General features: G+C 38.6%; 1 protein-coding gene across 13 annotated transcripts in view; it reads right to left on the bottom strand.

Annotated features, from left to right (window-relative positions):
• Positions 1–25,251, bottom strand: part of RPGR (retinitis pigmentosa GTPase regulator) — a 62,731-nt gene that overhangs the window by 16,677 nt on the left and 20,803 nt on the right. For 7 of the 13 annotated variants that reach the window (XM_060002309.1, XM_060002314.1, XM_060002313.1 and 4 more), the window contains 5 exons: positions 24,527–24,712; positions 23,407–23,578; positions 15,350–15,447; positions 14,898–14,963; positions 2,721–12,436 (listed from right to left, as the gene is read on the bottom strand). In XM_060002309.1, coding sequence (XP_059858292.1) covers positions 10,091–12,436; positions 14,898–14,963; positions 15,350–15,447; positions 23,407–23,578; positions 24,527–24,712 — 2,868 coding nt within the window. In that variant the 3' untranslated portion in view covers positions 2,721–10,090. Of the gene's footprint in view, positions 1–1,418; positions 1,584–2,720; positions 12,437–14,802; positions 14,827–14,897; positions 14,964–15,349; positions 15,448–23,406; positions 23,579–24,526; positions 24,713–25,251 lie in introns of those variants that run through there. The other 6 variants (XM_060002318.1, XM_060002320.1, XM_060002319.1 and 3 more) reach the window with 5 other exon arrangements.

Here is a 25,251-nt window from a genome sequence, read left to right as displayed (position 1 = left end):
GAATTCTACTCAAAGAAGATTCAGGAACATTAACTGGTATAGGAATTAGCTCAACATTTTATAATGTCAAATTGGAGTTTAATGAATCCTATGCTAAAGAATTTCAGGGACCACCATAACTGGAACTCATAAATGTTCTTTATAAAACAGAATCTTTCCCTCCCTCTTTTTTTTTAACATTTAATATTTAGTTATTTGGTTGTGCTGGGTCTTAGTTGTGGCAGGCAGGCTCCTTAGTTGTGGCATGTGGGCTCCTTAGTTGCGGCTTGCATGCGGGATCTAGTTCCCTGACCAGGGATTGGACCCGGGCCCCCTGCGTTGGGAGCGTGGAGTCTTAACCACTGCACCACCAGGGAAGTTCCATTGTTCCCTCCCTCCAAAAGAAAACAATAACTGCTAGAACATATTTCTTCCTCAGTGAGAGGAAGGAGTCTTGGAAAAAGAAGGAAGCAAGGAAGAGAATGACCTCTTTAGCACAATACCATTTTGTAAATAGAAAAAAAATACACACAAAACAACAACACATGTTTTACAATTACACATTCAAATAAAAGGACAAGCATGTTTCAATGGTTGGCTATGTTAGGGAAAAGGGGAATGAGGCTCAAAGGGAATCAATTTAAATAAAGAGAGAAGCACCTCGCACAGACCAGTGATGATAGTGTTTCATCAATGAGAAGGGAGGATTAACTCAGAGCTCTTTGCAAGAGGTCCAAAAAATGAAATGAAAATGAATCAATACAGTATCATTCAGTTTGGGTTTCTGAATTCCATACCTCTGAAATGAATCCAGAGTAGTGCTAGCAAACGAATGATTTCAAACCTACCGTCTCCTAGCAGGGTCGCTCTTCTATCTGCCAAATGGAAGAGATGTTTTTGGCATCCCTAGCTCCACTTTCAGGATGACTTTCTCTTCCTCAGTGAGGCCTCCTCCCATTCCTCCTATGAATACTTTCTTCTATACCACATCTCTGCAGAACTGATCACAACCTCAAACACTGCTGTGAACAACTTTTATTTGTCCATGTATATGTAAATATACACACGTATGTGTGCACATACACATCTCATTTCTGCCACTAGTACTGGGATGCTAACGTTGTATTTTTATCATTTCAAGGACCTGGGGCTGAACTTCTTGGTTAATTTCTCAAGAGTGTACTAAACTGGCCCATATCAATTGATTTCCATTCATTTGAAGAACAGAATGCTACCAAGAAATCTGGAAAGAATGCTAGAGAAAAAAGGGTGTCTGATTCATAAATTTGTCAAAGCTTGTCCTATAGCACATGAACAAAGTTATTCATGGAAATATTTCTGTTCTCCAAGGAAGCTGGAATCTGCCCTCTGCAGAGACCAGGGGACCCATATGCTTTCTCTTGGGCAGGGTCTTGGGATTTAAGCACTTATCATCATACCTTTTCAATGGCTGTCAATACCTTTTTAACTGAGTTGTTGGTTTCACTGTGTTCGTCTGCAGGAACACTTTTATTTTCTCCTGTAGCTTTCTTCTCGCCTTCTAGATATTCCTTAATTTCCTCATGCACGTCTTCTGGCTCATCATCTTCTGAAAATTCGTGATCCTGTGACAAAATTGATGATCAGGGAAGAGTTAAAATTTTCTTCTTTAAAAAACAGAGATTTGATATTGCTGTTGTAAACAATTTATACCATCTCAAAGAACATATAGACTATGAATTCAAATATTAAAGTCAAAGAAATAAAATACTGAATAATCCATGCTGCATATCAAGTTACTATATTACCAAGGATTTCATGCATGTTACTCTATTTTAACATTTCCAATGACTAGGGTTCCCAAAGTTCTTTTTACCACCTATGGTAAGGTTAAAATGGAAAAACAAAATGCTTTCTGGGCTGTCTCAAAAGAATGCTTTTAAATAGTAGAGAAGTTAAAAAGCTTTCTATCTACTGTAGCATTATAACATAATCATATGTATGTATTACGTTCATTTTCCAAAACATAAGGATTTAAAATCACTTCAGAAGTACAATTCACCAATATTCACAAGAGAGAGGTAACTGTAATTACTTACATTCTGGGAAAAGGATAAAGGGACATAGGCACTTTAAATTGTTTGCTCTTGGTTATTTAAAGCAGATGGAAAACCAGACAGAGGGAGAACTTAGTCCATCTGGCTCCTGTCAAGCTAATCCAAATTACAAAACAGCCTGTCTATGGATTTGATAGACTGGTAATAAATCATGTAATGCTTATTAAGGCAGAAAATACTAGTGTTACCCTTTATTCTATACTGAGATTTTTTTTTTGCCATTTCATATTTTGGGTGGAAAACTGCTTATTTATTGTCATTAAGAGACTGGACTCTTTATTGGATATTTTTTCCTATGCTTTTCATTTATGCACTTCACTAAAGGCATAATGACCCCTAAAATAGGTGACACAGTAAGCAATCTGTGCCATTCACTCCCTTGAAGAATGTTTTTACAAAGTTCACCTTAGCCATATTTGCCTGAGACCATATATGCCCTTTATATCCCTTCAGCACTGTAACTAGCTTCTCATGGTCACCTTCCTAGTGGCTATTTGGCTAAGGATAAGCCTGACACCCAACAAAATCTTTACTGGGTGGTTTGAAAAGAATGTCTCTAATAATTAACTCACCTTTTTTTCTGGCAAAAATACAAATTGTGAGAGTTCAGGCTAGGGAGAGAACGTGTTTGTATTTCATACCTTAGTAAAACATGTAAGTGGCATCCTCAGGCCAACAGCCCTAAGGGTATGGCCTAATAGCATTCCCACTGAGGACAAGCAATCTGCAAGTGAAGCCTTGAGATTTAAGAAAGAGTTTCAGAAGTTACTCTGGGAGGGCTTAACTTAGTAATTAAGGTCATGAGGCAGTGCACTCAGGAGGGGAATGTGGGAGAAGGGAACAGGGTACCAGGGTAGAGAGTTACATTAAAGGATGTGCTACGTGTTTAGGTTGGGTAGGGTTAACAACAAGGTAGCTACCATTTACCAAGAACTTCTAAAGCTTTCTTTTTCTTCTGCATGATTTCCCCTCTAAGTGACATATCATGGCTAGCCAAATGCACGTTATGGGTAGCTAAAATGATCAGAGATCATTTTACTTTGGAAGGGAATGGGAAGCAAGATTACTAGATTTAAGACTTAGGCCTGATAAACAGATGTATTCATAAATGTACATATATGAAGGCCAACTAGAAAGAACAGAGCTCCCGAGACAGAGAATTTCAGACTCTGCCCACTTATCTCCCAGAGGGAGGGTCAGTGAGCTGTATTCTATCAAAGTCCTCATTACTTGGACAGTTTGGCAAATCTAGGACCTGGGTCAATTCCAGTTGTGCTAGTTTACTAAGGTATTAATGTAACCATAGGATATCATGCTATTATAAGAAGAAACATGGAGTTATAGCTTATTTTAGAAATAAGCAAAACATCTCTTTTATAATGAACTACAATTTTACTCATTAACTTCATGTAAATCTGTATCAACAATACACTATATCACTTTCTAAAGTTTGAGAAAGCTCTTAGAAAATGGCATCTGCAGTAGAAATCACATCATCAATCATGACACTTTGCACTTAATTAAGCACATTTAAAATTAATCTACATATATCTGGACAACTACTTTAAGTCACATACAGCACTTACCTTCAAACTGAAATAATTTAGGAGAGACTGGCAGAATACTGTCATTTTATAAAAAGAAAGGATAAAGTTTAAATACATTCTTGTCACCAGAACCACATATAATGTAAACAGGTAATCTGGAGTGGTCAGTGGAAGTGCATCTGGTGTTAGGACCCCAGCGAAGAAGTGAATGGGCCTGGCTTCCACCAAAGGACCCTTATTTCATTGGTCAGACACAGCATGAGGAGCTGCAGTCTTTGGTCTGGCCCAGGGCAACACTTTTTACATTTCTTATGGGAAATACCAAGAAACCAAATGTTCCCATGAGGTTTCAGTTTGCTTAAGAAACAATTACATTGTATGCTTTAAAAACTAGAGACTGCTATCAGAAGTCTGCCTAGTGGTCACCCTGGAGGGGGTGGCGGATGGGAAATGGCTGGCAGGGGATTGAAGGGGAGCTTCTAGGGAGCTGAACTGTGCTTTTCCTTGATCTGGATGTTGACTATATGGGTGTGTTCAGTTTGTGGAAAATACATTGAGCTATACATGTATGAGATATATACTTGTCTATGTATTAACGTCAAAAGAATTTTTTTTCAAGTTAAAGACTATAAAGTGTAAAATTTTGTGCTACAATTCTGGATTCATGACATGCCTCAATGTCACACTGGGTAGAAAATGTTTTCCAAACAAGTTAAATAGAGCATAAAACTTCATATCTAAGTCATCGGGTGGAAAGTGTATATTTTAAAATCTCAATTTCAAGATATGTTTTTTTAGGACAAGAAGAGCTAACATGTAAGTTCAAGTTTTAACTACACTAGACATCACTGAGGCAGGAGTGGAGAGTGGGAAGGGCACTAAATACAAAGACCTAAACACTGTTTTCCAAAGCCTTGCTCTACTACTCTTGGCCTGAGCAAGGTACCTCCTTAATGTATTTCAGTCTATCTGTAAAATGGAAAAATGACATTAGCAACACCTACCTAGGAGGGTTTGTATCAAGATGAAAAAGATTGTTTACAGAGAAAATAATATGAGCAAACAATAAGTACTTGTATATAAATATAAGTGATTTTATAAAGGCCATTCTATAAAAAGATAGAATCCCAAGTATGCACTGAGGACTGTCAAAAAACAAGAAGCTTGGATGCTTTTTGCCATGTCCCAGATCTTATCAACAGAAAATAGTTCACTTAAAACGTACACTTCTTTGCTCTACCTTCTCATACACATCCCTTTATTCTCTGCCAGGTGCCCGGTAGCTAGAGCAAGCGAGGGAAGAAGGCGGACGCCTATCAGGAGCAGCCCCTGGATGGCAGGGAAGTGGGGGGTGGCCTCAGCTGGGCTACAGGCCAGTGTTGCCACAGGGCAAGATATTCCTAGACCCTCAGGTTTTCCAAGAGAAGTCCAGAAAAATATTTTTTCAATGTAAAATCTCCTGGTATTTCAATGTTGGCATCTGATTCAAATGTTTAAAAAATCACTCTGTACACCAAACAAAATAAGTCTGCAGGCCAGACTGCACCCATGGGCTGCCAGTTGTGACTTCCAATTCTTCACTTCTAATGACACTACTTTATAATCTCTACACTTTCCCTTCTTTCTGTGTGCCAGTCCCTTACTTCATTCCTAATCCTGTATTTTATCACCAAATATATTACAGTTTGACTCTGATAAGTGGCCTGCAAAAATGAATGTAGTGCTCAGGGTACAGAACATCTTGCTGGTTCACAGTTTTATTCTTGTTTTCAGTTTTACTCTATTATTTTCCCCGTCTTTTTCCTTAGATGATTTATCTTCCTCTCTATCTTAAACAAATGCATGATCCATGATTACACTTTATGTGTGAATTATTTTTTAACTATGTGATAAAAACATTAGGATACAGAGGGAAATCTGTGGTCCGGTGACAGCACTAATATCTAAATTTTAGGCTAACCATGTGAGTACCATCAGGCTTTCGTCGTGGTTCAAATGTTGAGGGGCAGTATTTGACCCATGTATGGTGTGTAATGAGAGTTTCACTCTACCCCATATTTAAGGGTTATCATTATCCACTTCATTTCCATGGATCTACCTCCATAAGCTAATTTTTGGGGGGTTGCTACGCTGTATTTAAAAACAGTACGGTTTACAGGCACATGAAACTAAGTTAAACTCATGCACATCAGCCAGTGACTTGGAGATTCATGAGGGGAGCACTGCACCTGACTTGGTATGATCAGAGAGGATAATTAGAGTGATGCAGGTTAGCATTTGCTGAGTACCCCTAACATGTTCTATGTGTTAACTAATGTAAATATCAAAAGACCCCCCCCCTTTACTAAAAGAGGGATATAAGACTCAGAAAGGTTAAAAAAAAAACAACTTTCCAGGTGTCCACTCAGCTAATCAGTGAAGGGCTGGGTTTGGAACTCAGCCCTACTGGACTACAGAGCCCATGCTCTGAACCAACTCTGCCCAAATAATTTACAGACCATAATGGCTGCCCTCAGAGTTGTTTCCTCACCACCCCGCGCCACCCACTGATATTTAAAGCATTGCATACTCCTCTTTTTTGTTGATAAGCTCACTTCAGCAATACCCTATTCTTATGTAACCATCGTATATAATAACAGCAAATAAAAATTTAGAATTTTTCCCCCCAGAGCAGCAAAGTCTCTGGAACATACATCTCCCTTTCTAAATTAAGAAATATGCCAGTAGAGCTCTTTGATATTTATTTCTCAAAATCTAGTTCTGATTCTATGTCTCTGAAAAGCGGACTTCCTGGAGTTCACTCTTTGATGTCAACGTGGGCCCTGCCCCCGATCCTCTCTGCAGCCCTCCACTGCTCCTTCTTCCTTGGTTTTGGGGGCCCCTCTGTTTCTTAGAAAGTGTTCTTACCCTTCCTCCTTCTCAGGCTTCCCTTTTTCAACCTCCCCTTACCTACTGATGTTTCCCTGAATTCTCTTCAGTTCTCTTTTCACAATACGAATGTTGCCTCTCATTCAAATCCACAGTTTTAACTACATTTATAAGCTGCTGATACTCAGCATCTTCCCTGAGCTCCAAACCCAGATGTGTATCTGCCTGCTGAACATCTCCTGGATCAACAAGCCCCCAGGCAGTCTCCTCAATCTGTCCCTACTCCTCAGTTCTCAGTCTCCGTGAATGGCACTCTTTCTTCCCAATTTTCCAAGCCAGAAATAAGAAAAGCTTGGACTTTACCTCCCTCCAAGCTCCATATCCTTACTAAGCTCTCCAATTCTATCCACAAATCTCTCTCAGTAAGAGAGGTCTGCAACTCTCCATCCCACTGTCCTAGTCCAGCCCCTCTTCAGTCTCTGCCTGGTCTACTGTGACTGACCCTGGTCCTGTTCCCTTCTAATCCACCCTCCATATTGCTGCCAGAATGACGCTACAAAAGCCCAAGTGTGATCATCTTACTCTTTTTTAACATCTTTTACAAACACGGAAGCTCTTGTGCCCCTCTATCCAGGTCAAAGGATACTCTAGGCTGCAGTCACACGGAAATACTCTCCTGGCTTCCGTCAGCCTGGCTCTCATCACCCTGCCCCCTCTTTGCCTGGATAGGTTTTACTTTTCATGACTCAGTTCAAGTTTCACCAGCACTCCCGGAAGCCCTTTCCTTGTTTTTCCCAGTGGCAGCTGAAGTGCCAGCCCTGAGGCACTCTACTGTGCTGGTAAATTTTCTGGTCAGCCTGTAGAAACAGCCAAGAGTTCCTTGAGATCAGGAGCCATATCTTATAAAGTGCTCTTTCTTCTTATTAACTAAGGGATTTAATGGAGGAAAGCCATAGATTTGTTTTCAAATCATATTTTTATCTTTGGGCAGTCTTGGCTAATAACATGGGGGTATCAAGAAATATTAAGGGCACTGTTAAACAACAGTTAAGGCAGAGTCATAGGAACTCTTTTTACCTGGTGTTCTTTCACGAAATCTATACCTACCTAACATCCCTGATAGGTTAGAGGAGCACAGGAAGTTGATTGTAAGCAGCCCTCACTGCTTGAGATCCACCTGATTCGGGGTAGCTTCTGTTCTCTTTTTGGTGCTTGGTACATAAATATTTGTTGACTGAATAATATGTACCAACTCTAAGTTATGTGTCAGGTACTGGGCATATAATATCACATTTAACTTTCACAATGGAAAGAATGAAGGAAGAAATTACAGCACCTTTCTCCGAGGTAGCATTTTATTTTTAATCTACATGTATACAGAAAATTTACTTCTATAGTGAAATAATAGAAAACATTTCAATTGCACTCACCTGGAGTGCTGCTGGTCAGCAGCAGCAGATGTTTCTGTGGTACTTCTTTGTAGCTTACCTTATTTTTCTGCCAGAGTCCTCATTTGAAACTGTAATTCAATGGATTCTACATATACAACTCACACTTGCCTCAAAAATGATGACTGATAAACTACAGTAAAAGCATGATCAACCAGCAGATGGGGACAATAAAGGAGGAACTAGTTATTCCAATCTACTTAACCAACTATTAATTCAGGTCTGAAAATGACTAGGCCGGTGCTCTTTTGACCAGAGTACCAGGCATGCATGAATTACTGCTTCTAAAAGAGCACAAAGATTTTTGGGGGCCAGGGAAATGTGAGGAAATGGGTAAGAAATGCTGTTTACAATTGGTTATCTAGACTGGTTCAAATTCTGAGATGCACATATTTTAAGAACATCATTTCAGTATTGCCGGCTAATTATCTCTTCAGTGGAAGATGAATGCCCATACCTTTAACTTGAGTTTAAGAGTTTCTCATCTCCTTGGAGGTTTTTTCTTTAGGAACTCCACTTCTGTCATCCATCTTATTTAATCTTAAGTCTACTTCTAAGATAACCACGTTTTGCACCAGATTTAACAACACAGCACATACATTTTAATCAAAGTATTAATTCAATTCTACTAACACTAATGAATGTGGTAGAATTTGCTAGAACACTGCAATGCCAAATCCGTATATTTGGTTGGTCAGTGGAAGCTACCAGAGAGCCTTGCAGCTAAGACAAAATTTATAACTACTCCTAGGAATTTCTTCACTTCCTATCCTAGTCTTTTTCCTCATATTCTTTCTCACTCATGAAAAATCAAATGTGCAAAGAATTCAACTACACAAAATTCATAGGATGTTTACCATCACAATCCTCCTTGATAAAAGTAAGTATAAGAAATTCCTCACGTCTAAGATATAGAAATGACTGGGGAAGGAAAGCTATGAATAAACAATAATGAAACAAACTAGCTGCACTACATACAATGGAATTACTCTAGTGGAAATCTAGCCTCTCTAAAATTCAATATCTAACATTAGTTTCTCTTTTCACAGACAACTACTGACTGTATACATTTAATTTTTATTTTACTTGAAACATTCTGACAAACAGCAAACAAAGAATTACAGAAGAGTGAATGAAGAATACATTGAAGGTAAGTAATAGACACTGGGAATGGCAGTACTGGGAATGAAGGTCTGACAGTACAATGAAAGCTCAGAAATGACAGGAGTTTAGAAGCACAGAATTACGGAAGACAAAAGACATTAAAGGTGTCATAATTTTTTAAGAGTAAAGAACATTTCATGGAAAACTAGATTAATTGTAAAGTATAATTTTTTTTTCCTTAAAAAATTTTCTTATGCAAATAACAAACACGTTAGAATGAAAGAATCTAAGAGTTACAAGGGGCTACAGTTATCATATCATCTAATCCATTCTATTTTACAGATAAGGAAACTGAAGCCCAAAGAGTAGCTTTGCTTGGCAATAAATACTTAAAGTTTTTCACACTTTTACAATATGCGTTCATCCCCATTTCATTAGATATTCTGTCATTTACCAAACAGTAACCAAAAGAGACATTAGAGTCTAAGTTCTGAACCCAGCTGTCACTTTGTAGATTGCTGCAAAAAGGACACATAAAAGGTAAAAAGACAGCACTATTTTTTTTAAAAATGTGAATTCCTCATTTTAGCTTTAGAATACCACCCATTCTTATAAAATTATTCTATACGGTAGGGAAACTGTAATCACAGACTGAAAAAACTATGCTACCATAGTTATAAGAAATTAGACGTTTTTATAACCCTTAAAGATCTGTGCCATTTTTAAAGGGACTTACTTGTATACACAAAATACTTTTTACAATATACTCGTTTCCTAAAACTGTCTTTAATGAGGAATAATATTAATTATATACTATTATCTTTTGATATTTTCTACTTATATATTTATAATTCAGGGGAAAATACACCAAAATATTAGTTTAAGAGAAACCAAAATTTACCAGTCCCTCAAGTTATCTTTATCAGTTTCTACTGTACCACAGGTAAGGTAACCATGACATAAAATCAATATAACAGAATGAGTGCCTATTCTTCATAATGTGTTCAAGTTGTTTGGCTGGACATAATCAGGTCCAATTTAAAGTTTGTTACTTCAATTCCAAATAATGTGGTAATACATTATTCCAAAATGTTTTGGAACCTGATGGCCCATTTTCTAAGAGTTGTTTTGACTGCACTGGCATTTTGAACCTCTGTACTTCATGCTCTTTCCCCTTTCCTTCCCTGTTAGTAATAAACTTTTTTGGATATGTTTTATCTTTGTCATATTTCACAGATCCTCTCATCTTGCTCCCTTTGCTGGATTCTCTTCCTCCACCCTGTCTTCCCTGCCTTCCACTTTCTTCATTGCCTCTCTCCTGGTACTTTCCCTCCTCTTCCTCATCATCCTCCTCTTCTTCCTTCTCCCCTTCTTTCCTGCTGTTTTCTTCCTCTTTCCTCTCCCTCGTTGCCCCCTCCTTCTTTTCCCTTTCCTTGCCTTCCCCCTCTCCCTCTTCCTCTCCTTCCCCCTCCTCCCCCTCTCCTTCTTCCTCTTCTCCTCCTTCTTCCCCCTCCTTTTCTCCCTCCCCCTCTGCTTCCTGCCCCTCCCCCTCCTCCTCTCCTTCCTCCTCCTCCCCCTCTCCTTCCCCCTCCTCCCCCTCTCCTTCTTCCTCTTCTCCTCCTTCTTCCCCCTCCTCTTCTCCCTCCCTCTCTGCTTCCTGCCCCTCCTCCTCTCCTTCTTCCTCCTCTCCTTCTCCTTGCCCCTCTCCCTCCTCCTCTCCTCCTTCCTCCTCCCCCTCTCCTTCTTCCTCTTCTCCTCCTTCTTCCCCCTCCTCTTCTCCCTCCCTGTCTGCTTCCTGCCCCTCCCCCTCCCCTTCCTCCTCCTCCCCTTCTTCTCTTTCTCCCTCTCCCTCCTCCTCCTCTCCTTCTCCCTCTCCTCCTTCCTCCTCCCCCTCTCTTTCCCCCTCTCCGTCCCCATCTCCTTCCTCCTCCTCTCCTTCTTCTCCTCCCTCCTCTGCTCCCCCTTCTCCCTCCTGCTCATCTCCCTCCTCCTCTCCCCCCTCTTCTTCCTGCCCTTCCTCTTCTCCTTCCTGCCCCTCCCCTTCTTCTACTTCCTCCCCCTCTCCTTTCTCTTCTTCCTCTTTCCCTTCTCTCTTCTCCTCTCCTTCTCTGTCTTCTCCCCCCTCTTCCTCCTTGCCTTCCTCCTCCTCTCCTTCCCCCCCTGCTTGCTCGCTCCCTTCCCCTTCCTCCAGCCCTTTGTTTCTTTCCTCCTGATGGCCCTGTTCCCTCTCCTTTTGCTCCCGTTCCTCCTCCTCTTTCAGGTCTTCCTCTCCCTTACCCAGGCTCTCCATTTCTCCTCCTCCCTTGTCTTTCTCCTCCTCCCCCTCCTCACTTCCTGTTCCACTCCTCTGTTCCACTCCTGAATTACCCTCCTTCCCGATTCCCTCACCTCCACCTTCAGGCACGTGCTCTGCCTCTCCCCCTGGCTTTCCCTCGCCTTCACTCACCTCTGCTCTGTCTGTAAGGTCATCTGACAGGAACTTTGCTTCCTCTTCCTCTTTTTCTCCAGGCACCTCCTCATTTATATCTATCTCTTGCTCCTCTATTCCACTTCCTTCCGAATCATCTTCTCCTTCCTGCTCCTCTGGGGTGTCTGATACGTGGTCACCCTTAAAACCATATTTTGCCATGTATTTGGACATTCTGTGTTCGATCTCTTCCTCATGTCCTTGTTCAATAAATTTTCTGCTATACCGCAAGTTTTGGTCAGTTTCCACTTCATCCTTTTTCTCTCCACTGCTAAATTCTATTGACTCAGGCTGCTTGAATCCATCAGCTGTACCCTGCTGACTTTCACTATCACCTTCCAAGTTACTGTCTGGCTCCTCCATAGATTCTCTTTCACTGTCAAAGATCATATCTCGCTTGTTACTTTTACTTTCCTTAACAAAGTTTTTATTTTCTTCATCCTCAATATTCATGTCTCTATTTGGTAAGTCGTCAAGGAATGTATCAATATTTTTTCTATTCTCTTCACTTTTTCTTATATCATTCAGACCTGTCATTTTCACCAGACCAGTTTCCTTCTCAGAGACTATTTTTTCCACTTCTGAATCCTTCTGACTTTGTCCTTCATCACTTTCCTTTTCTATTTCCTTACTCTTAAGTGGATAGACGCCATGCTTATTTTCATGTCTAAATATCCCTTTTTGCAAACTCTCTGCACTGGTGTTGGCCTGAGGCCTTTGCTGGCCTGAGTTGTTACCTACGTCCTCATCTGAAAATGCTTCCATAGTCACAGCTGCTTGCATCATGTACATTCCTTTTGCCAAAAGTTGTTTATATGCTTTCCCTTCTTTCATCTTTTTGGACATCTCTTCACTTTCATATTCATTACTACCGCCATTTTCAGTATGAGCTGTATGCTGCTTCAGTTTCTCAATTGTTTCTTGTTTCTGTAAATTTTTTCAAGTAATCGTCATACTACTATTAGTTGACAAAGGTAACTTATCTATTATAAAATACTGCCAAGATTCTACATTATTATAAATTTCACTAGAATAAAAATGCCCAGTTTTATCAGACATTTTGCTCAGATTTTGGGTTCTTTGGGGGGATAATTTATGCCACTCTCTAAGTCTGTGGAACATCTAATTTTGATTTAGTAACATATATCTGTGTTTAACTTTCAAATTTACCACCTGCCTTAACTTTGCCATTATGCACAGTACCATCGATATTTATTCTCTGCCCCTTTTCTTAATCTGAATCAATTCTTAAATATATTTCCAGACTGATTTTGCAAAATATTGCTAAAAAATGTATGGTTTTCTACCTTCCCTATCGTTTTGTCAAATTTTGATTGGTCTTTTGATTCCATGAAATTCTCAAAATTAAAGAAAATAAATGAAAATATGAAATTTTAAAAAATTTGAAATAATGAATAGCTTATTTCTAGAAGAAAAAAATCTAAAATGGAAACTATAAGTGAGAAAGTTCCTTGGTGGCCTAGTGGTTAGGATTTGGAGCTTTCACTGCAGAGGCCCAGGTTTGATCCCACACGCCGCGGCCAAAATACAAAAAACCCCCCAAAAAACAACAACAAACATAACTACAAATGAAATGTTTTTATCAATACACTAGAGAATAATTAATATTTTTCTTTTCTAAACAAAATCCTTTGAGTTCTCAAATTTTTGACCCTCTTCCTTTTATCTACTATATTCTTTAATTATAATAATTTGCATACATAAAAAACACTATAAGAAAAAAATACTTAAGGTAAAATATAAGATTTTATAAAAACTTTATAAACTTTTATAAAAAACATATAATGAAACATTGAGATTTTGATGATACATTAAGAATATGAAATTAATTTCCTGCTGGACAAAATAAGGCAAATATCAAATTGCTGACCTAAATTCTACAAGCTAATGTATTGAAATAGTCAATGAATTTGGGTCTCTAGACAGTAAAACATCACTAAATCAAGTTTTATAAATTGTGACGAGTGCTAGGCCTAGGAAGAGGTCATTTTTCGCTAAGTAAATTATTAAAACAGCACAAGTTAAAAATTAATATATAAAATATAAATTTTATAATATATAAAAAATACTATAATAAATCTTTTTTTATTCACTAAAAATACCTAGGCTTGGTAGGGCCTCCACTTAAAAGGACTATGTGAAGTATAAAATACATGTCAGTTTAAAAGAAAGTGCTTTCCTTTTCTGTTTGTTCTAGGTGTCTTCTTTAAAAAGTCATGATTCTTTCAAGAGCCCTAAGAGAGACAGAGGCCCAGCTGCCAGAAATAACTTCTAAATGTATGTGCCTAGCACAATAAAGCAGCACAGAAGAGGCAGAGCCCAGAGTCTAAGAGGAAGGAAAGACATACAAAAGATGTCTGCTTGGAAGTATAGTCAAGTCAATAGATCAGTCAGTCACTGAGCTTCCATAACTGTGTCAGGAGAAAAGCTCTTCCATATTCAAAAAGAATGCTGTTATTCACCATGGCTCTCAGTAAAATATAGATAGGACTAATGAGGATTGGCAGTAAATTTTTATAATTTAGCAAGATTCTCTTGGATTTCAGTGACTTTGATTTTAAGGATTTTTATTTTAACAATGTGGCAAAGGCACTAGAAATAGAAATTAAATGTTTTCTGCAGCCTTCGTCCTTCAATTTACATTTCTCTAATTTACTTTTCTAATCTTCAACCCTTCATCCTTTCACATCACTGGTCCTTAAAGCCAGGAAAAGCAAATGACTTCAGGACAGGCCTTTATCTCTCCAGGGTTGTGAAAACCAGAATATTCCTTACTCTTGCTATTCATTTGTTATTCATTAAAGGTCTCTCTTTATCACCCACGCATAGTTTCTGACTAATTTCCAAATGTTTAATCTTGTTTTTATGCTACCAATTCCTTGATAAATTAATGCCCATTCCAAACATTGTAAAAGCAATTACCAAATATTTCAACTAAACCCACAAAATTTTAGAACTAGAAAAGATGTTAATATCATCCTGTAAGGTCAGCAAGGTAACTCACCCAAAGTCATACTCAACCAAAGTGTGAGAGGCACTCATAGACAGTAGCCTCTTCCAATACTTAAGAACTGTGATAAAAATCTTTTGCCTTGACGGTAACAAAGTATGGCTATCGTCACTTGTTAGTGACTCCAAAGAGCAAATTTCGGCAGGGAAATTCTGCCACTCTTCTTGCATCACAGAGAATACACACCAACAGAATAAGCCCAAATTGAGGCTCTATATATTGTATCCCCGTCTTTTAAATCCTAAAGTAAGTGAATGCTTACCTTTCTTGTGTTCTTTCCAGAAACCTTTCAAGAAAAATATAAATAATTTAAAGTATTCTTACCCATCATAGTGAAAATAACTCTCTATATTATACCTTTTGTTTTTGAACTGGTGATAATTTTAATGATTTTTCATTGGAATTCAGGCTCATCATATGTGTCTGAAATAAATTTTAAAAAATATGTTCTAAAAAGAATAAAGACTAGATATATGATTATATATTTATACATATGATTATATATTTATATATATGATTATATATTGATTTTTAAAAATATATAAATGAAATTAACACAAAACAGTCCATATAGTCATATAATCAACTCTCAATTGCATACTAATAATGTGAGAGTTGAAATGAATTTTACTGTATGTAACCTATACCTCAATAAAGCTGATTTTAAAATAATGAATGAAACCAAAACAAAAACAAAAGCTTTTCTATGTATATAACGGCTTAGGAAGTAGACATACATATACACAGACATACACATACAAATACATGAGGAACTTATATCTATATCACATAAATAGGAAAACCATTACCATATTTAAGACATCAGTAGTTTCTCCAAGGCTTTCTGAATCCTCTGCTGAAAAATTGTCTGTCTCTTTCCCTTTGGTTATTTTACGTTGAAAATAATCTGAATGATTAAAAGAGAAAAGAGAGAACAAGATTTCAACAGAAAAGTGAAAGACAACTAGACAATAAACAGAAATTATTCTGTAATATAAAAGTACAGTTATAATTTTACTAAAGGTCCTTAAACCTCATATTAAGGGAACTGAACAGAATTCATTCACAGTGATAACAGGTTTTAAAATCTTTTTGAAAATTTAAAAACTATGACACTGATGAGATAACAATTGCTTCATTCATGTGAACAGGCAAACATTATTCCTTTGGGGTAAATACTACCCAAGTATCAAGCACTGTGATGGCCAGACCCCAAAAAGGTCTCCAACAACCCACATCCTCTGCTATGCATACCTCTGTGGAGTTCTCTTCCACATTTTACCAGGTTGGTCTGTATGGCCAATAAAAAAAGCAGATATAATTGTGATGCTATTGTGGCTTATGTCTCAGTTCTCTCTCCCTCTCTCTCTCTCGCGCGCGCGCGTGCACACACACACACTTTCTTGGAAGCCATGTTGTGAGCATCCCCAGGGAGAAGCCCATGTGCTGAGGGAGTGAAGCCTCCTGCCGATGGCCACGTGAGTGAGCTTGAAAGAGGATCCTCCAGACTCAGTCAAGCCTTCAGATGACTGCAGCCCCATCTGACAATGTGACTACAACTACATGAAATACCCTGAGCCAGAACCACTCAGCTAGACTGTTCCTGGATTCTCGACCCTGAGAAACTGTGTGAGATAGTAAATGTTTGTTGTTTTAACCTAAGTTTTAGGATCATTTCTTATGTAGCAACAGAAAACTAGCACAAGGACCTGGAAACTTTTATAGAAAACTGCAAGGTTATTACATCATAAAGCAGATAATTAAAAGTTACAAGCTTTATTTGACCTTACATTTTTCTCAATTACCATACCCCCATGTAGCACACATATACTTATTTGAGAGGAGCTCCTTAATGAAGTCTTCACTAAAAATGCCAGTCCACAGTGATCTCTCCCTTGTAAATTCATTCAATTCAAATGAACAAATAGTCTGTCTTTATTCCATGTGAGGTATTATGTAGGTGATATCAACTTAAGTAACTACTAAATCTTAATGAACTTATAGTCTAGAAGAGAATACAAAACATATTACATAGGGGAATGAGAAAGCACATCCAAATGTTGGGAATCAGGAAATGTTTCACTAAGGAGTTACAGGGAATGATGGATAAGTAGAATTCTGAGAGGCAGAGATGGAGGTGGATGGGGAAGAAAATAAGCCTAGTGCTAAAAGAAGCTGTGGAATGGCTTGTGTTGAAGGCTTACCGTGTACTTGGAACATATGCTTTTATACATGTCAGGTTAATGTCATGACAATAAGAGAGCTAAGTGTTATATCCCCATTTCACAAATGAATAAATTAAGGTTCAGTGACTCTTTTGGTGTCAAGTGTCAATCTCAAGTCTGCCTTGACTTCACAGCCTTTCCACTCAGTCTGACTGCGAAGAGCTCAGTTTGATTAAAATCAGGGGTCAGCAACCTTTTTCTGTCAAAGGCCACATGTTAAACGTTATAGGCTTTGAGGCCATACAGTCTCTGTCCTGATTATGCAAACTCTGCCACTGAAATGTGAAAGTAGCCACAGACAATACATAAATTAATGGGCGTGACTGGCTTCTAATAAACTTTATAAAAACCGGTGGCTGACAACCTGGAAAAAATGGACAAATTCTTAGAAAAGCACAACCTTCCAAGACTGAACCAGGAAGAAATAGAAAATATAAACAGACCAATGACAAGCACTGAAATTGAAACTGTGATTAAAAATCTTCCAACAAACAAAAGCCCAGGACCAGATGGCTTCACAGATGAATTCTATCAAACATTTAGAGAAGAGCTAACACCTATCCTTCTCAAACTCTTCCAAAATATAGCAGAGGGAGGAACACTCCCAAACTCATTCTACGAGGCCACCATCACTCTGATACCAAAACCAGACAAAGATGTCACAAAAAAAGAAAACCTCAGGCCAATATCACTGATAAAACATAGATAAAAAAAATGCTCAACAAAATACTAGCACACAGAATCCAACAGCACATTAAAAGGATCAAACACCATGATCAAGTGGGGTTTATCCCAGGATTGCAAGGATTCTTGCAATCAATCAATGTGATACACCATATTAACAAATTGAAGGAGAAAAACCATATGATCATCTCAGTAGATGCAGGAAAAGCTTTTGACAAAATTCAACACCCATTTATGATAAAAACTCTCCAGAAAGTAGGCATAGAGGGAACTTACCTCAACATAATAAAGGCCATATATGACAAACCCACAGCCAATCTCATTCTCAATGGTGAAAAACTGAAAGCATTTCCTCTAAGATCAGGAACAAGACAAGGTGGTCCACTCTCACCACTATTACACAACATAGTTGTGTAAATTTTAGCCACAGCAATCAGAGAAGAAAAAGAAATAAAAGGAATCCAAATCAGAAAAGATGAAGTAAAGCTGTCACTGTCTGCAGATGACATGACACTATACATAGGAAATCCCAAAGATGCTACCAGAAAACTACTAGAGCTAATCAAAGAATTTCATAAAGTAGCAGGACACAAAATTAATGCATAGAAATCTCTTGCATTCCTATACACTAATGATGAACAATCTGAAAGAGAAATTAAGGAAACACTCCCATTTACCACTGCAACAAAAAGAATAAAATACCTAGGAATAAACCTACCTAGGGAGACCAAAGACCTATATGCAGAAAATTATAAGACACTGATGAAAGAAATTAAGGATGATACCAACAGATGGAGAGATATACCATGTTCTTGGATGGGAAGAATCAACATTGTGAAAATGACTATACTACCCAAAGCAATCTACAGATTCAATGTAATCCCTATCAAACTACCACTGGCATTTTTCACAGAACTAGAACAAAAAATTTCACAATTTGTATGGAAACATAAAAGACCCCAAATAGCCAAAGGAATCTTGAGAAAGAAAAACGTTGCTGGAGGAATCAGGCTCCTGGACTTCAGACTATACTACAAAGCTACAGTAATCAAGACAGTATGGTACTGGCACAAAAACAGAAATATAGATCAATGGAACAGGATAGAAAGCCCAGAGATAAACCCACGCACATATGCTCACCTTATTTTTAATAAAGGAGGCAAGAATATACAATGGAGAAAAGACAGCCTCTTCAGTAAGTGGTGCTGGGAAAACTGGACAGGTACATGTAAAAGAATGAACTTAGAACACTCCCTAACACCATACACAAAAATAAACTCAAAATGAATTAAAGACCTAAATGTAAGACCAGTCACTATAAAACTCTTAGAGGAAAACATAGGCACAACACTCTATGAGATACATCACAGCAAGATCCTTTTTGACCCACCTCCTAGAGAAATGGAAATAAAAACAAAAATAAACAAATGGGACCTAATGAAACCTAAAAGCTTTTGCACAGCAAAGGAAACCATAAACTAGAGCAAAAGACAACCCTCAGAATGGGAGAAAATATTTGCAAATGAAGCAACTGACAAAGGATTAATCTTCAAAATTTACAAGCAGCTCATGCAGCTCGATAACAAAACAAGAAACAACCCAATCCAAAAATGGGCAGAAGACCTAACTAGACATTTCTCCAAAGAAGATATCCAGATTGCCAACTAACACATGAAAGGATGCTCAACATCAGTAATCATTAGAGAAATGCAAATCAAAACTACAATGAGGTATCACCTCACACCGGTTGGAATGGCCATTATCAAATGTTCTACAAACAATAAATGCTGGAGAGGGTGTGGAGAAAAGGGAACCCTCTTGCACTGTTGGTGGGAATGTAAACTGATACAGCCACTATGGAAAACAGTATGGAGGTTCCTTAAAAATCTAAAAATAGAATTACCATACGACCCAGCAATCCCACTACTGGGCATATACCCTGAGAAAACCATAATTCAGAGTCATGTACCACAATGGTCATTGCAGCTGTATTTACAATAGCCAGGACATAGAAGCAACCTAAGTGTCCATCAACAGACAAATGGATAAAGAAGACGTGGCACATATATACAGTGGAATGTTACTCAGCCATAAAAAGAAACGAAATTGAGTTATTTGTAGTGAGGTGGATGGACCTAAAGGCTGTCATACAGAGTGAAGTAAGTCAGAAAGAGAAAAACAAATATCGTATGCTAATACATATATATGGAATCTAAAAAAAAAAAGTTTCTGAAGAACCTAGGGGCAGGACAGGAATAAAGATGCAGACGTAGAGAATGGACTTGAGGACACGGGGATGGGGAAGGGTAAGCTGGGACGAAGTGAGAGAGTGGCACGGACATATATACACTACCAGATGTAAAACAGATAGCTAGTGGGAAGCAGCTGCATAGCATACGGAGATCAGCTCGGTGCCCTGTGACCACCTAGAGGAGTTGGATAGGGAGGGTGGGAGGGAGATGTAAGAGGGAGGGGATATGGGGATATTAGTATACGTAGAGCTGATTCACTTTGTTATATAGCAGAAACTAACAAAACAATGTAAAGCAATTATACTCCAGTAAAGACATTAAAAAACCCCCAAAAAACCGGTTGCTGGCCAGATTTGACCCATGGGCCACAGCCTGCAGACTTGAGACCTAAATTAAGGTTATAATAAAAAGGCTGCTGAGAGATGAAGCTAGAAAAGCAGGTGGGAGTTACATGGGGAAATTTACATTTATTTAAAAAAAATATTAGGTATCCTCTGAAGACATTGGAGCAGATGGGAACTAAAGTGTACCTGAAGGAGATTAAAATAGAAAAGTACTAAGCAGGAGAGATTGGAGATGGCAGAAAAAGGAGGTTTGGAAAATAGATAGTATACCATTTAAGCTCATGGTCTTGGCCTTATACTTGACTGAGAAAATAGAAGTCGTCAGAGGTGATCTGCTTTATCTTCTCACCAACAAATGTACAAATTTACGTACATTTTCCTGTTAAAATGTAGGATGTGTCTTTCCTCTTAACAAAGACTGCTCTGTATGCCAGCCCCTCCTGTCTTCTCAAGAGCTTTGCACCTTTGGTCATATCCTCTCTCTCGTGTGCTACCAATCTCTCTGGGACTACTGGCTCATGTCCATTAGGCACAGCCGTCCCCAAGGTCCTCAACCTTTCTGGCACCAGGGACCGGTTTTGTGGAAGACAGGTTTTCCACAGGCCGGGGGTGGGGGGATGGTTCAGGCGGTAATGCGAGCGATGGGGAGCAGCAGATGAAGCTTTGCTAGCTTGTTTGCTTGCCCGCCGTCTGCTGCTCACCCCCTGCTGTGCTGTGAGGCCCGGTTCCTAACAGGCTGCAGACCTGAATCAGTCCATGGCCCAGGGTTTGGGGACCCCTGCATTAGCACACAAACATGCTCTAGTATTTCCCATTGACTCCACATCTCCCTCTCCTGCCAGCCCATTTCTCTGCTCCTCTTCAGGACCAAAATAGGCAAAAGAACTATCTACACACTCTATCTCCTCTTCACGTCCTCATTTCCCCTTCATGCCTCAACTTTTAACACTCTGCCTTCTGTCCTGATCTCTCCCTGGAACTGCTCTTGTCAGGATCACCAAAAATCTCCATGATGCTTAATCCATGGATGCTTCTTTGAACTCCTTTTCCTTGACCTTTGAGCGGTACTTTGAATTCATGACCCTACTCCCTCCTCATGACCCTCCTCCTACCTTACTGGCTGATGAGGCTGGGGAAGGTGGTTTTGTGGGCTCTTCCTCTCCTCCCCTCTAAGTGTTAGACATTCTCAGGGCTAAATCCTGGGCCCTCTCTTCTTGCTACTCTACTCTCTAATAGGTGATTTCACCAACTTCCATGGATTATCAATACCATCTCTATGTTGACGTTTTTCAAATTTCTGTCTCTTGTCCACACCTATCTTCTAAATGTTATTCTTTCATTTTCAACTGCCTGCTTGATATTTCTGCTTGGATGTCTCACAGGTATCTCAAGCTCAATTTTTATTTTTTTTTCTCAAAGCAGTCGACCATCCTCCTGCCTACACATCTATGTGTGACCCATTAACGAGCAAGTTCAGTTGTTTCTATGACTAAAATGTATTTCAAATCTGCAAACACCATCATCTCTTGCAAAAGGCTCTTAAGTATTCTTCCTACCTCTAGTCTGGCATCCCTACATCCACACACCGGCAAAAGTGATCATCTTAAAATATAAATGGCACTGGAGCGCATCACTCCACTATTTAAAACCCTTTAATGACTTTCTATTACACTTAAGAGAAACACTCAAATCAAATAGGCCTCTCATGGCCTATAAACCCATGGATATTTTTCTGCTGTCTCTTTTTCCAACATCATCTTGTCCTGCCTTTTCCCTCACTCTCTGAGCCCAGTGATCTTCTTTCCTTTTCCTATAAACTGCTTCCAAACCTTTACCTACATTATTTTCTCTGCCTGTAACATACACATCTCTCTTTGTGTGGCTACTTTTTATCCTTTATGTTTTAGCTTAAATGTCACTTCCTCAGTCATGTCTTCCCTGACCTCCTTCACTCCATGAGAAATACTGAAGCCTGCAAATAATTTATAAAAAGTCACATTATATGTTGGATACAACTTTCAAAATATTTTTATTAAGTTGGTTTTAGCAAACAGTCACAAAAAGATATTGGATGGCTTTTCCTTTCGCTCTAGCTACAAAGTTCTATCTTCACATTCAAATCTCTTGAAGTGGGAAACAACTTGTCCCAAACCATAAACTTCTCTTTTCCTTGCACACACTGTTGCCAGAATCTACTTTTCCCATGTACAGGGATGAAGAGCACCAGTGATTCCTATCTCCAAAGGAAACATACAGAATTTGTGGGTGAGATGTAGGAAACCCAGCTCATTATCAAGGTCTTAGATGTAGACAACATTCCATTCCTATGGCCCACAATTCTTGACTGAGTTCCTGATCCTTTGTTACCTCAACCTTTTATCTAGGTTCCTGAGCCCAAAGATATTAAAATTATCTGTGCCACAGTTCTTAATCCCAGATGCCCAGATTTTCTTCTTAATTCCAAACGTACTGCTTACTCTGATTTCCTACCCTAGTTTCTTGTTCTGCCCCTATCATCTGGGTACATGCCCTGTAGTAACATAAACACACTCCTACGATACACAAATGTCTGTAAACAAAACTATTTAGAAGAGGTGTATAATGGCTAAAGAGCTGGAATTACAATTTAAAACATGAAATCTGTATCTAGTAGGCAGTGGGGTTAATAATAACTATGCCTATATTTATGAAGAGGTTTCTGGGGGTGCTAGGCTCAATGCTAAGTATTTTATATGCCTTATCTCATTTAACTGTCATGAACTCTCTAAAGTAGGTATTATTAAAGTTATTTCAAAGATATGGAAACTGAGGTGTAGAGAAATTAAGTAACCTTCCCAAAGCCAGTCACATAGTTAATAAATGTGAAAGCTGGCATCGGATCCCAGATCAATTTGACTCTACATCCCAGGCTCTTAACCACGATGCTATATTGCCTAAGGGCAGAACTTCACATAGGTCTACAAGACCTGCATTCAAATCCTGTTCACTTATAAAACTGAGTGACCTGAGTCACTCAATCTCTTCAAGCCTTGCTTTTCTCATATACAAAAATGAAGAATATAACTCCCACCTAGTTCATGGAGTTGCTTCTGGGTTTAAAGAAGATAATGTAAGAGAAGGTGATATATATGTTATACACTGCTTTATAAAAATATGCTGCTGTCATTACATGGGATTTTTAAGGTCACCAGAGATGCTTTCTACTAGTAAGAGTATTCTTGGATTTGAGTTCACATGAGAGATGTCAGTCTCTAACTAGGAAGAAAGCAATTTAGTTAGAGAAAATAGCTTGAGATGAACATGAAAACAATGGAATAAATGGTACATTTCTTCTGAGAGCAGGCAGAGCATCAACTGTTACCTGGTTCCATTGGCAGCATAGGGCCCTCTTTATCAGGCATCCTCTTCTCTAGCAGATTAGTTGTAGACATACAGAAAGGAACTGAACGAGGTGGAAAACAAACAGGTGGTATGAGACTCCCTGCAATTGGAGGTAGTGTTCCTGTCGTTTGAATACAGTCTGGGGATTTCTCCTTTAAAACAAACAGGTTAAATAAACTGTTAGATAATGTTATATACTTAATATTGATATAAACCACCCTGAGGTTGCTAAAAATATTGAAGAGAGAGACTTCAAAGTTGGCCAACGTCCTACAACATTCACTTTTTAATAATCCCCAAGGGCTCAAAAATGTTTTGTTTTGTTTGCCTCTGTATCTAAGTTGCTCTAAATTGTCAATTTGGAAGTCTGTTTTTCACAAGATGGGGAAAAGTGTGTTTGCTCTACCTTCCTGGAAAAAAAAAGTTACTCAGGAGACACAAACCAACAACAACTACAAAATACTTATGGGATATTTCTCAATTTTTCCATATATACTTTTTCATAAGAAAAATGAAACTTAACTTTTTTTTTACCACTAAAGGAATACATTTTGGAACTTAAAGCAATTTTTTAAAAAAAGGAATGTCTCTAAAAATCATTTGGCATTTTATTTTTTTTAAATGTAAGTGTCATTGAATAATTTTAAAGCACAGAATGAGAATCTCTAAATTTAATTGAGAAAGAACATTCCCTCTCTCAAATAAAGCCCTTATTTCTTTGTTTTCTACCTTTCATTAGTTATAATATATATATATAACCTTTCATTGCTCATGAGGTATTAGCTTTACAAGATAAAAGCAAAGTAGAAGTCAATCCACAGATGGTTGAGAAAACAACTTAGCATTCTATCTGAGGTGATAAGATAGCGGTAAGTACCACTGTCTACAAGCAAAGGTTATCCACGATCATTTCAATTTTCTAGTTTGTATATTTACCAGTTTAATTCTGAGTTTGCTTTAAAAGTTTGTAAGCCCTCAATTCTAATCATTTTATTTAGTAAATTTACCTAAGAAGACCCTTCTTTGGTTTAAAAAGAAAAAAATTTGTTTTCTTTACAGTGCTAGACAACATTATTATATAGAATAGGCCACAACTGTACCCTCTCTCTTCGCCGCACACGTGCTGATAAAGATCTCTGCAGTACGTTTCCTGAAGTCAGATCACTGATGGGCAGAGATGTAGCTGAAGGTAAGCAACAATCATCTATTTCATCTAACTCAACGTCTTCTGCCCCATCAAGTCGTGGAGTGGCAAAAACTAGCATGTGACATCCACCGCAAGCAACCTGCAGCATAAATTCACAGATAAATTAATTGACACTGGCTTCAAACACAAATGGGTTTGTTTTGTTTTTTATTTTTATTTTTGGCTGCGTTGGGTCTTCGTTGCTGTGTGCCGGCTTCTCTCTAGTTGTGGCGAGCGGGGGCTACTCTTTGTTGCGGTGCACAGGCTTCTCGTTGCGGTGGCTTCTCTTGTTGCAGAGCACCGGCTCTAGTCACGCAGGCTTCAGTAGTTGTGTCACGTGGGCTCTAGAGCACAGGCTCAGTCATGGTGCATGGGCTTAGTTGCTCCGTGGCATGTGGGATCTTCCCGGACCAGGGCTCAAACCCGTGTCCTCTGCATTGGCAGGCTGATTCTCAACCACAGCGCCACCAGGGAAGCCCCACAAATGGGTCTTTAACAGTTTTCAGCTACAAAACATTAACTTAGCGGTAGACTTCCTAGACTGACTGAAATCTCTCTCTCTCTCTACAAACACACACACACACACACACACACACACACGAATTACAATATATTCTTTTTTTAAAATATTTATTTATT

This window comes from Delphinus delphis, chromosome X (assembly GCF_949987515.2).
Source record: "Delphinus delphis chromosome X, mDelDel1.2, whole genome shotgun sequence".
NCBI lineage: Eukaryota > Metazoa > Chordata > Mammalia > Artiodactyla > Delphinidae > Delphinus > Delphinus delphis.
The sequence above is the reverse complement of the archived record's forward strand: the minus strand, read 5'-3'. Positions and strand labels throughout refer to the sequence as shown.